This window comes from Pseudorca crassidens, chromosome 7, assembly GCF_039906515.1.
Source record: "Pseudorca crassidens isolate mPseCra1 chromosome 7, mPseCra1.hap1, whole genome shotgun sequence".
NCBI lineage: Eukaryota > Metazoa > Chordata > Mammalia > Artiodactyla > Delphinidae > Pseudorca > Pseudorca crassidens.
The window spans coordinates 27,338,177-27,351,288 of record NC_090302.1 but is presented as its reverse complement, the minus strand read 5'-3'; the positions used below and the strand labels follow the sequence as shown (position 1 = coordinate 27,351,288).

Here is a 13,112-nt window from a genome sequence, read left to right as displayed (position 1 = left end):
GTTGAGCATCATTTCATGTGTTTGTTGGCAATCTGTATATCATCTTTGGAGAAATGTCTATTTAGGTTTTCTGCCCATTTTTGGGTTGGGTTGCTTGTTGTTTTTTTCTTTAAACTTTATTTTTATTTATTATTATTTTTTTTTTGCGGTACGCGGCCCTCTCACTGCTGTGGCCTCTCCCGTTGCAGAGCACAGGCTCCGGACGCGCAGGCTCAGCGGCCATGGCTCATGGGCCCAACCGCTCTGCGGCATGTGAGATCTTCGTGGACCGGGGCACGAACCCATGTCCCCTGCATCGACAGGCGGACTCTCAACCACTGCGCCACCGGGGAAGCCCCAGGTTGCTTGTTTTTTTTTGATATTGAGCTGCATGAGCTGCTTGTAAATTTTGGAGATTAATCCTTTGTCAGTTGCTTCGTTTGCAAATATTTTCTCCCATTCTGAGGGCTGTCTTTTCATCTTGTTTATGGTTTCTTTTGTTGTGAAGAAGATTTTAAGTTTCATTAGGTCCCATTTGTTTATATTTGTTTTTATTTCCATTTTTCTAGGAGGTGGGCCAAAAAAGGATCTTGCTGTGATTTATGTCATAGAGTGTTCTGCCTATGTTTTCCTCTCAGAGTTTTTTAGTGTCTGGCCTTACATTTAGGTCTTGAATCCATTTTGAGTTTATTTTTGTGTATGGTGTTAGGGAGTGTTCTAATTTCATTCTCTTACATATAGCTGTCCAGTTTTCCCAGCACCACTTATTGAAGAGATTGTCTTTTTTCCATTGTATATTCTTGCCTCCTGTATCAAAGATAAGGTAACCATATGTGCATGGGTTTATCTCTGGGCTTTCTGTCCTGTTCCATTGATCTATATTTTTGTTTTTATGCCAGTACCATTACTGAAGGTACTGTAGGTTTGTAGTATACTCTGAAGTCAGGGAGCCTGATTCCTCCAGCTCCGTTTTTCTTTCTCAACACTGCTTTGGCTATTCAGGGTCTTTTGTGTTTCCATACAAATTGTGAAGTTTTTTGTTATAGTTCTGTAAAAAATGCCATTAGTAGTTTGATAGGGATTGCATTGAATCTGTAGATTGCTTTGGGTAGTAGAGTCATTTTCACAATGTTGATTCTTCCATTCCAAGAACATGGTATGTCTCTCCATCTGTTTCTTTCATCAGTGTCTTATAGTTTTCTATATACAGGTTTTTTTGTCTCCTTAGGTAGGTTTATTCCTAGGTATTTTGTTCTTTTTATTGCAGCAGTAAATGGGAGTGTTTCCTTAATTTCTCTTTCAGATTTTTCGTCATTAGTGTATAGGAATGCAAGAGATTTCTGTGCATTAATTTTGTATCCTGCTACTTTACGAACTTCATTGGTTAGCTCTAGTAGTTTTCTGGTGGTATCATTATGATTCTGTATGTATAGTATCATGTCATCTGCAAACAGTGACAGTTTTACTTCTTCTTTTCCAATTTGGATTCCTTTTATTTCTTTTTCTTCTCTGATTGCTGTGGCTAAAACTTCCAAAACTATGTTGAATAATAGTGGTGAGAGTGGGCAACGTTGTCTTGTTCCTGGTCTTAGTGGAAATGGTTTTAGTTTTTCACCATTGAGATCCATGTTGGCTGTGGGTTTGTCATATATGGCCTTCATTATGTTGAGGTAAGTTCCCTCTATGCCTACCTTCTGGAGGGTTTTTATCATAAATGGGTGTTGAATTTTGTTGAAAGCTTTTTCTGCATCTGTTGAGATGATCATATGGTTTTTCTCCTGCAGTTTGTTAATATGGTGTATCATGTTGATTGATTTGCATATATTGGAGAATCCTTGCATTCCTGGGATAAACCCCACTTGATCATGGTGTATGATCCTTTTACTGTGCTGTTGGATTCTGATTGCTAGTTTTTTGTTGAGGATTTTTGCATCTATGTTCATCAGTGATATTGGCCTGTAGTTTTCTTCCTTTGTGACATCTTTGGTTTTGGTATCAGGTGATGGTGGCCTTGTAGAATGAGTTTGGGAGTGTTCCTCCATCTGCAATATTTTGGAAGAGTTTGAGCAGGATAGGTGTTAGCTCTTCTCTCAATGTTTGATAGAATTTGCATGTGAAGCCATCTGGTCCTGGGCTTTTGTTTGTTGGAAGATTTTTAATCACAGTTTCAATTTCAGTGCTTGTGACTGGTCTCTTTATATTTTCTATTTCTTCCTGGTTCAGTCTCGGAAGGTTGTGCTTTTCCAAGAGTTTGTCCATTTCTTCCAGGTTGTCCATTTTATTGGCATACAGTTGCTTGTAGTAACCTCTCATGGTCCTTTGTATTTCTGCAGTGTCAGTTGTTACTTCTCCTTTTTCATGTGTAATTTTGTTGATTTGAGTCTTTTCCCTTCTTTCTTGAAGAGTCTGGCTAATAGTTTATCAATTTTATCTTCTCAAAGAACCAGCTTTCAGTTTTACTGATCTTTGCTCTTATGTCCTTCATTTCTTTTTTATTTATTTCTGATCTCATTTTTATGATTTCTTTCCTTCTGCTAACTTTGTTTTTTTGGTTTTTTTGTTCTTCTTGCTCTAATTGCTTTAGGTGTAAGGTTAGGTTGTTTATTTAAGATGTTTCTTGCTTCTTGAGGTAGGATTGTATTGCTCTAAGCTCCCTCTTAGAACTGCTTTTGCTGCATCCCATAGGTTTTGGGTTGTTGTGTTTTCACTGTCATTTGTTTTTAGGTTTTTTTTGATTTCCTCTGATTTCTTCAGTGATCTCTTGGTTATTTAGTAGTGTATTGTTTAGCTTCCATGTGTTTTTATTTTTTTACAGGATTTTTCCTGTAATTGATATCTAGTCTCATAGCGTTGTGGTCAGAAAAGATACTTAATATGATTTCAGTTTTCATAAGTTTACCAAGGCTTAATTTGTGACCCAAGATATGATCTATTCTGCAGAATGTTCCATGAGCACTTGAGAAGAAAGCGTATTCTGTTGTTTTTGGATGGAATGTCCTTTAAATATCAATTAAGTCCATCTTGTTTAATGTGTCATTTAAAGCTTGCATTTCCTTATTTATTTTCATTTTGGATGATCTGTCCATTGGTGAAAGTGGGGTGTTAAAGTCCCCTACTATGATTGTGCTACTGTCGATTTCCCCTTTTGTGGCTGTTAGCATTTCCCTTATGTATTGAGGTGCTCCTGTTCTGGGTTCATACACATTTACAATTGTTATATCTTCTTCTTGGATTGATCCCTTGATCGTTATGTAGTGTCCTTCTTTGTCTGTTTTAATAGTCTTTATTTTAAAGTCTATTTTATCTGATATGAATATTGTTATTCCAGCTTTCTTTTGATTTCCATTTGCATGGAATATCTTTTTCCATCCCCTCACTTTCAGTCTGTATGTGTCCCTAGGTCTGAAGTGGGTCTTTTGTAGACAGCATATATATGCGTCTTGTTTTAGTATCCATTCAGCCAGTCTGTGTCTTGTTTGGAGCATTTAATCCATGTACATTTAAGGTAATTATCTATGTGTGTTCCTATTACCATTTTCTTAAATGTTTTGGGTTTGGTATTGTAGGTCTTTTCCGTCTCTTGTGTTTTCTGCCTAGAGAAGTTCCTTTAGCATTTGCTGTAAAACTGGTTTGGTGGTACTTAATTCTGTTAGCGTTTGCTTGTCTGTAAAGTTTTTAACTTCTCCATTGAATCTGAATGAGATTCTTGCCTGGTAGAGTAATCTCGGTTTTAGGTTTTTCCCTTTCATCACTTTAAATATGTCCTGCCACTCCCTTCTGGCTTGCAGAGTTTCTGCTGAAAGATCAGCTGTTAACCTTATGGGGATTCCCTTGTATGGTTTTTGTTGCTTTTCTCTTGCTGCTTTTAATATTTTTTCTTTGTATTTAATTTTTGATAGTTTGATTAATATGTGTTTTGGCGTCTTTCTCCTTGGATTTATCCTTTCTGCACTTCCTGGACTTGATTGACTATTTCCTTTCCTATATTAGGGAAGTTTTCAACTATAATCTCTTGAAATATTTTCTCAGACCCTTTCTTTTTCTCTTCTTCTTCTGGGAGCCCTATAATTTGAATGTTCATGCGTTTAATGTTGTCCCAGAGGTCTCTGAGACTGTCCTCAATTCTTTTCATTCTTCTTTCTTTATTCTGCTCTGTGGTAGTTATTTCCACTATTTTATCTTCTAGGTCACTTATCCGTTCTTCTGCGTCAGTTATTCTGCTATTGATTCCTTCTAGAGAATTTTAAATTTCATTTATTGTGGTGTTCATCCCTGTTTGTTTGCTCTTTAGTTCTTCTAGTTTCTTGTTAAACGTTTCTTGTATTTTTTCCATTCTATTTCCAAGATTTTGGATCATCTTTACTACCGTTACTCTGAATTCTTTTTCAGGTAGACTGCCTATTTCCTCTTCATTTGTTTGGTCTGGTGGATTTTTACTTTGCTCCTTCATCTGCTGAGTATTTCTCTGTCTTCTCATTTTGCTTAACTTACTGTGTTTAGGGTCTCCGTTTAGCAGGCTGCGTGTTTGTAGTTGCTGTTGTTTTTGGTGTCTGCCTCCAGTGGCTAAGGTTGGTTCAGTGGGTTGTGTAGGCTTCCTGGTGGAGGGGGCTGGTACCTGTGTTCTGGTGGTTGTGGCTGGAGTTTGTGTTTCTTGTGTGTAAGACCATGTCCAGTGTTGTGTTTTGGGGTGTCTGTGAACTTATTTTGATCTTAGGCAGCCTCTGTGCTGATGGGTGGGGTTGTGTTCCTGTCTTGCTAGTTGTTTGGCACGGGGCGTCCAGCACTGGAGCTTGCTGGTTGTTGAGTGGAGCCAGGTCTTTGTGTTTAGGTGGAGATCTCTTGGAGAGCTTTTGCTGATTGTTATTACATGGGTCTGGGAGGTCTCTGGTGGTCCAGTGTCCTAAACTTGGCTCTTACACCTACGAGGCTTAGGCCTCACACATGGCTGGAGCACCAAGACCCTAAAGCAAGCCTCCCACAGACCTTCCCGAGGGTACCTTGTTTACAAGAAAACGGCAGGAGGAAGAGGCATAGCTGGGACTGCGCATTCTCTGTCAAATCACCAAGCTGAATTCCTGTATCCTGTGTTAGACTAACTTCTGTTATTTAGCACTCTTCTTTGTCATTTTTTTCTCTATGTTAATTACTTAGATTAAGTCACTTAGACTTAAAAATGTATGAGAAATAAATTGCCTTCTCGTTCTATTTCATGTCTGATATGTTCTAGTCCTTCATTTTTGATATGTTTTCTTTAAGCACTTTTCAAGTTAAAAGTTCCATAGATGTTACAATTTTAGTTAAAGGTGAAATTATAATCTTTATAGGAGGGACATGATGATTTCTTAATGAGTGTTTGTTGAGTGAGTCATTGATGGAATTTTTAAAAGGTGACTTGTGTTATAGAGCAGGAATGGCTACTTAGGGCACCACTGGTCTGATCTGCTTACTTGTAAGTCTACTGAGCACAATAAACAGTTGTTCTTTTGCCCTGTGGCTATTTAACAATTGAAACAAGAACTGTTTTCTGTTTAAAATATTAGCATATTGTAGATATACTTTAGAAATACAGTAAGTCCCCTACGTACAAACGAGTTCAGTTCTGAGAGCTCGTTCTTAAATGCAACTTGTTTGTAAGTCCAACAAAGTTAGCCTAGGTACCTAACTAACAATTGGCTATGTAGTACGGTACTGTAATAGGTATATAATACTTTTCCACAAATAATACATAAAAAACACACAAAAATAAAGAAAACATTTAAAATCTTACAGTACAGTACCTTGAAAAGTACAGTTGTACAGTACAACAGCTGGCATACAGGGGCTGGCATCAAGTGAACAGGGAAGAAGCGTTACTGACTGGAAGAGGGAGAGGAGGTGGGAGATGGCAGAGCTGAAGGATCGTCAGCAACAGGAGGTGGAGGGCAAGCCGCAATTCCACTCAGGCCTGACGTTGATGGCAGAGGTTCTGGTTCCTTGCTTGATTTAATTCTATCTACCCTCTTGAAAAAACGATCCAGTGGTGTCTGGGTAGTCGCTCTTTTTTTTTTTCTCATCGTAGATGACAGTGTAGCCCTGGATTGCATTCTGAATGGCTGCTGCAACCTTTGCGTACCGTTCTATATTCGGGTCCTGTGCCTCAAAAACTAACAGTGCCTCCTCAAATAAAGAAAATCCCCTTGCCATTTCCTGTATCATGAATCTCTTCAGTTCTTCGGTTACTTCTTCTTCCTCTTGTCTCTTCGTCTTTTCTCTGGGCCTCCAATTGCATCAGGTCTTCAATTCTAAGCTCCTCGTGTTGCACAGCAAGGAGTACATTGAAGTCGTCCTCTTGCAGATCTAGCGCCAGCTATTCGCTGAGAGTCACTAAGTTGCTGAAGACCTCTTTGGACTCCTCATCCACCTTCTCAAATCCACGAAAATCATGAACAAACTGTGGGCAAAGGTTCTTCCAAACCCCAGTCGTGGTGATGGCCATAACCTCATGCCAATCAAAGTTGATATTTTTTATGACCTTGTAGATGTTACAGTCCTTCCAAAATTGCTGCAGGGTTGTTCCTGATCTGTCACTCGCCTTTACTGCCTGATGAAAAGTATGATGTAAATAATATTTCTTGAAAGTTGGTATAACTCCCTGGTCCATAGGTTGGATGAGCAACATAGTATTTGGTGACAGATGCACTACTTTGAGGTTGAGATGAAAGTCATCCATGAATGGGGGGTGGCCCGGAGTAGCAAAAGAATGTTGAATGGGATGTCCTCTGCCAAGCAATATTTCTCTACCTCTGGGATAAGGTGCTAGAAAAACCAGTCCTGGAAAATGGCCTGTGTAACTCAGGCTTGGGGTTATTACTCTTCCACACAACAGGAAGAGAGCCTTTGGCTATGTGTTTAAGGATTCTTGGGTTCTCTGAATGATAAACTAAGAGAGGCTTCAGCTGCATATCGCCGGAAGCACTGCCACCAAACAACAGAGTTAGCCTATACTTTGATGCTTTATAGCCTGACATCACCTTTTCCTCCTTACTGATGTAACTTCAGTCTGGCATCCTCTTCCAGTACAGTTCTGTCTCATCCACAATAAAAAACCTGCTTGGGTAAATATGCATCTTCATCAATAATTTCTTGAAGTGTTTCAGGAAATTCTCGTATCTGCTACCGTATCTGCACTTGCTGCCTCGCCACTTAGTTTTACGTTGTGAAGGTTGGCTCTGCCTGAAACTGATGAAACCAGCCATGGCTGGCATTAAAAGGTGTGCCCTCTGATTCTTCGCCGTGTTTCTTCTTCAAGTCTTCATAAAGGCTTTTAGCTTTCTCTTGAATCAGCATTAAGCTGAGCAGGACTCAGCGCTGATGCTGATCCTGCATCCACACACTGAAAGATTTCTCCATCTCCTCCATCACTTTTCCACACTTCTTCAATATTATTGTTGACATCACCAGCATAGCAGACTTCGTGTTAACATGATCTTGTCCTTGTTCTTTAGAATCGTGCCGATGGTTGAACGATTCGTGTTATAAGAACGAGCGACATCTACCATCTTTTCGCCTCACTCCACTCAATTATTTTACTTTTGTTTCCGTCCTTATCGCTTGGCTCTTCTTAGCAGTACCAGCTACATCACTGCTGCTTTTAACGCTTGCTCCCAGATATCTGGGGCTTGAAATAAAGATACTGTACTACTGTACTCTATACAGTATTGTGCAGAAAAGTACACAGAACACAACCACTTGTAGAGGACGTATGCGTGTGATAATGTATGCCAGACACGTGAACTAACTTATGTGATTGGACATGGGAACGCACGTTCACATCTTTGAAAGTTCGCAACTTGAAGGTTCAGATATAGGGGACTTATGTATCTGATTGATGCAATAAAGACTTATTTATTAGAAATAGCAGTAATTACAAATTTTAGACCATATGCCATAATGTCACATAGTTGAATATAAAAAGTCCAAGATTGGGACTTCCCTGGTGGTCCAGTGGTTAAGACTCCGTGCTTCCACTGCAGGGGGCACAGGTTTTATCCCTAGTTGGAGAACTAAGATCCCGCATGCCCCGTGACACAGCCAAAAAAAAAAAAAGAAGTCCAAGATTGCTCTTGTGATAGTGTAGCCTTTTAACTCATGTTGAAGATAGTCTTGGTGTAGAGAATGAAAATGGGGTCGTGTGTATTATTTTTGTTTTGTTGATTTTTTGTTTGAGTATTTTGAGCATTCATTACTGCTAAAGTGAAACCAAATCTCCCTGTCTTAATCTAATCTAGAGTGGATACCAAAATATTTTTATTTTTTTTAAAAATACATTTAAAAATTGCTTAGGTGTAGCTTTGTTTTTTTCCCCCTGGCACCTAGCCAACTTCCTGGAAATTTGTTCTATATTTAAAGAGAGACTTGTATACAGGCTTTCAAAATGTTATATGAACTTTAAAGATTTTATATAATACCAGTCATTTTTAAAAAGCTTTTTACTACTTTTAGATAATTTATTCCTTTGTCTCAAACTCTTTAATTATCAGATGATTCTTTGATTTGATATATTTTGTGGTTTGCCTCCTGCTAATTTTTTAACTGTTAATAAATGATTTAACTCAGGCCTACTGTTTTTTTGTTAATAAATTTATTTATTTATTTTTGGCTGCATTGGGTCTTCATTGCTGTGCACGGGCTTTCTCTAGTTGTGGCGAGCAGTGGCTACTCTTCGTTGTGGTACGTGGGCTTCTCATTGTGGTGGCTTCTCTTGTTGCGGAGCACAGCCTCTAGGCCCGCGGGCTTCAGTAGTTGCGGCATGTGGGCTCAGTAGTTGTGGCTCATGGGCTCTACATTGCAGGCTCAGTAGTTGTGGCACACGGGCTTAGTTTCTCCATGGCATGTGGGATCTTCCCGGACCAGGGCTCGAACCTGTGTCCCCTGCATTGGCAGGCGGATTCTTAACCACTGTGCCACCAGGGAAGTCCAGGGCTACTTTTTATTATGCTGAGTGTCAGGGGGTAACAAGATGAATGATTCCTGCCATCTAAGGACTGTTACAATTTGAATATTATAGCCTTTATATATTATAAAGAAAAATGTCTAAAGAGCTATGTTGAAGTATAGGAACCAGTTGTTTTAGTTGTACAGAACCATCAGAATTTAGTCTGAACTGAGAATATTAAATAAAACAAAACTCCCAAAGTCAATGTATATGGTAGTATTTAAGTGCACCTTGAAGAACAGGAAGGAATTGGTAAATGGAGTTGAAGAAAGAGAGGGTGCTTCAGGCTGAACAAACCATTTCATCTTACATTGGGTCCCTGAAGCAGTGTTTTGGCAAACAGGATTTCATATTCCACAAATACTTTTAGGAATTCAGACTTTATGAGCCATGAATTACAATAAGGTTAACAACTTCTTTTAGCAGAGATAGAGTACTTCTTTCTTGCAGTGTATTCTGTATCAAGATAAATGTTCTGCTTTAAGCACAAAATTGTCTGCCAGAGAATATTTTAGGAATGGGGGGAAAAAGTGCTGTGTTTTCCAATCAACACTACTGTTAAATTGTTGAACAGGTGTTTGGAACAAATGAGTCTTCAAAAAATAATTCACCTGAGGAGGAATGAATTATTCTTAAACTAACATCACAATTTAATTGGTTAAAACTTAAACTTACTCAACTAAATTGAAGAACAAGCTTCATATTCTTTTAGCCGTATGAAAATAAGTTTTTCCTTAACACGAGTGAATCTGTCTCCTTGAGAGCAATGACCTTTCTCTGTATAGGTTGCAGTTTATGCACAAAGGGGCACAGGTGAAGATGTAAGTGGGATTGAAATGGTTTCCCTTGCTCAGCTACTAAGGTCCCTTTTCTAATTCCTTTTCCAAAGACAAAGGCACTCTACCTAGAGAAGCCCAAAACCAGAAGTGATTATACACTTGCTTAATTTTGTTGGTGAATTCAGCACTTAGCTTCTAGACTAGTGTAGTCACAAATTAGGAACTCAGTGAATACTTTTTGCATTTATAGAGTACTCAGAAGTACAAAATTTATATTCCCCTTTGATTATGACTTTTTGGCAGATTATTTTATGTGCTTCATGTGATTTTAAAAAATTGACTTTGGGACTTCCCTGATGGTCTAGTGGTTAAGATTCTGTGCTTCCACTGCAGGGGGCACGGGTTTGATCCGTGGTCAGAGAACTAAGATCCCACATGCTGCATGGAGTAGCCAAAAAAAAAAAAAAAAAAAAGATTGACTTTACCCAATCTGTGGTCTTCTTGCAGTCAAATTCCATGTTTATATGGATAATTCCATTTGTTGTGTTTTATCAAATTGTTATTGCTGATATTCTGGATTTTAATTTTTGTTCTTCTGATTCCACTCATGTATTAAAATATTTAAATTTTAATTTCAGGTATATTGTATTTTTTTGCCCCCGTGACCTTGTTTCCCAGGGATATTCATTCCTACCTGTTCAACTCTTGGCTGTGGGAATGAAGGAAGTGACCAGAACTTGGAAAATAGTAGGTGGAGTCACCCATGCTAATAGCTATTACAAAAATGGCTGGATAGTCATGATAGCTATTGGATGGGCCCGAGGTAATATTAACAATATGTGTTCATAAATATTCTGTTATTGGTGTACTACAACTACTGAACAATTCTCTAGTTAAATTAATGGGGACAACATACTTTAATAACAGTCTTTTTTGGAAGATGGAAGCCTTGTTTCTGTTGGCTGGTAAAGTTAATTCAGAACTGGCACTATTCACTAGTACTAGTCATCAGCCATTCTTTTGAGCCTGATTGTCTTAAAAATAGAATATTTATTATTGGTTTGATTAGAAGCCATAACCAGAGGGATTTGTAGTTAATGTGTAGCCACCACCATAAATAAAACAAGTTTACATAAGAAATTATGTAGCACATGTAATTAAAAAACTTTGCTCTGTTTTTTTTTTCTCGCTTTTTTCATCCTGAATAACCTGAAATAGTAAATGTGATTGATTATGGGTTCATGTTCACTCTGCATTACCTACCTTTATTGTATGTTGGAACTGAATAAATTTCTCAATCTGTTGTTATAGTGTACTGCCCCTAAAACTAAAATTAGGAAAGGAAGTGATAAAGCAGAGAAGTTTATTTTTTCAGGTCAGAAACAAACCTCTAGCCACATCTCTGTCTGAGGCCCCAATTTTAACCTTATTTGTAGTACAATAGACAGTTGCCATGAAAGAATTGTAATTGTCTCTGTATCATAAATGTACAAGACAACTTTTTTCTCCCTCCCAAGAATCATATTTTGGAGTTGATTTTGGAATTTTAAGTCAAAAGATAGAATTATGGCTTTATTTCATATATTTTCTCAAGAAAATTGGTTAAGTATTCTTGTTTTATCTTGTTCTTTTTAGGTGCAGGTGGTAGCATTATCACGAATTTTGAGCAGTTGGTAAAAGGCTGTTGGAAACCAGAAGCTGATGAATGGCTGAAGATGTCCTAGTGAGTTGGTATAGACTGTACTGAGACTTAGCATTTTATCCTTAGATCTTACCAGTTTATTTAAAAACACATTTTGGGATCTCTAAATGTGGATGAAACAAACAAACAAATAAATAAAAGGATAATGGGAAGAAAACCAGGAAACCTAAGTTTTTCAAGAAGTCTGCTCTCTTAAATGTAGCTTTTAAACTAAATATTGATTCCTTTTTCTGTGGGTTCCTCCTCTTAGAAAATAAAACCAAACAAAAACTCTTGGATTGTTGTAGAACTGTGGGAAGAGTGTGTATTTATGTAGCAAGAACTACATAGGAAGAGAATTCTCTGGAATCAATTGCAGGCTCTTGGCATTTTCATTAATTTTCACCCAGATTTCAAATTATTCATAGTTCCTGGTAGTAAAATGTCAAGCTTATGGTAACAGTCAATACATTATCGTAAAGCCCTGTTAGTTGCTTTAAAAGTGAGAGGTGAATTTAACTATTGAGTTGGCCAAAAAGTGCCTTCGGTTTTTAAGTAAAAAAAAAAGACACTTTTTTCATTTTTACCAAGAACTTTATTGAACAATGTATTCACCTTTTGTTCCACTACCTTCTGCCATTTTTCAGGCAACTTCATAATTACATCTTCCCAAAACTTTTTATGTTTTTGAGCAAAGAACTGTTCCAGGTGCCTTTTACAGTCTTCCAGGGAATTGAATTTTTTTTCCATTAAAAGAATTTTGTAAAGACCAAAGTAAATGGAAATTCGAAGGTGCAATGTCTGGTGAACATGGCAGATGAATCAGAACTTCCCAGCCAAGCTGTAACAGTATTTGCCTGGTCATCAAAGAAACATGCGGTCTTGCGTTATCCTGATGGAAGATTATGCATCTTCTGTTGATTAATTCTGGACACTTTTCATCTAGTGCTGCTTTCATTTGGTCTAATTGGGAGCAGTACTTCTTGGAATTAATCTTTTGGGTTCCCGGAAGGAGCTCATAATAGAGGACTCCCTTCCAATCCCACCACATACACAACATCAGCCTCTTTGGATGAAGACTGGCCTGTGGTGTGGTTGGTGGTAGTTTATTTCACTTGCCCCACGATCTCTTCCGTTCCACATTATTGTACAGTATCCACTTTTCATCGTCCATCACAATATGTTTTAAAAATGGAACATTTTCATTACGTTTAGTAGAGAATTGCATGCGGAAATACGGTCAAAAAGATTTTTTTCACTTAACTTATGTGGAACCCAAACACCAAAGCAATTAACATAACCAAGCTGGTGCAAATGATTTTCAACACTTGATTTGGATATTTTGAGTATGTCGGCTAGCTCCGGCATGGTATAATGTTGATTGTTCTCAGTTAATATTTCGATTTGGTCTCTATCCACTTCAACTGGCCTGCCCAACCGTGGAGCATCATCCAGCGAGAAATCTCCAGCACGAAACTTCACGGTCCACTTTTGACATGTTCAGTCAGTCACAGCACCTTCTCCATACACTGCACAAATCTTTTTTTGTGTTTCAGTTGTGTTTTACCTTTCTTGAAATAATAAAGCATAATATGCCAAAAACGTTGCTTTTTTTCTTCCACCTTCAATGTTAAAATGGCTACACAAAAATTCACTAATTTTGATAAGTCTTTTTTTAACTGCACACTGATGTGACAGC

General features: G+C 38.0%; 1 protein-coding gene across 2 annotated transcripts in view; it reads left to right on the top strand.

The window, feature by feature from the left end:
* TMEM38B (transmembrane protein 38B) overlaps positions 1-13,112 on the top strand; it is a 71,200-nt gene that overhangs the window by 27,484 nt on the left and 30,604 nt on the right. For both annotated transcript variants that reach the window (XM_067743763.1, XM_067743764.1), the window contains exons 3-4: positions 10,371-10,555; positions 11,368-11,455. In XM_067743763.1, coding sequence (XP_067599864.1) covers positions 10,371-10,555; positions 11,368-11,455 — 273 coding nt within the window. The remainder of the gene's footprint in view (positions 1-10,370; positions 10,556-11,367; positions 11,456-13,112) is intronic.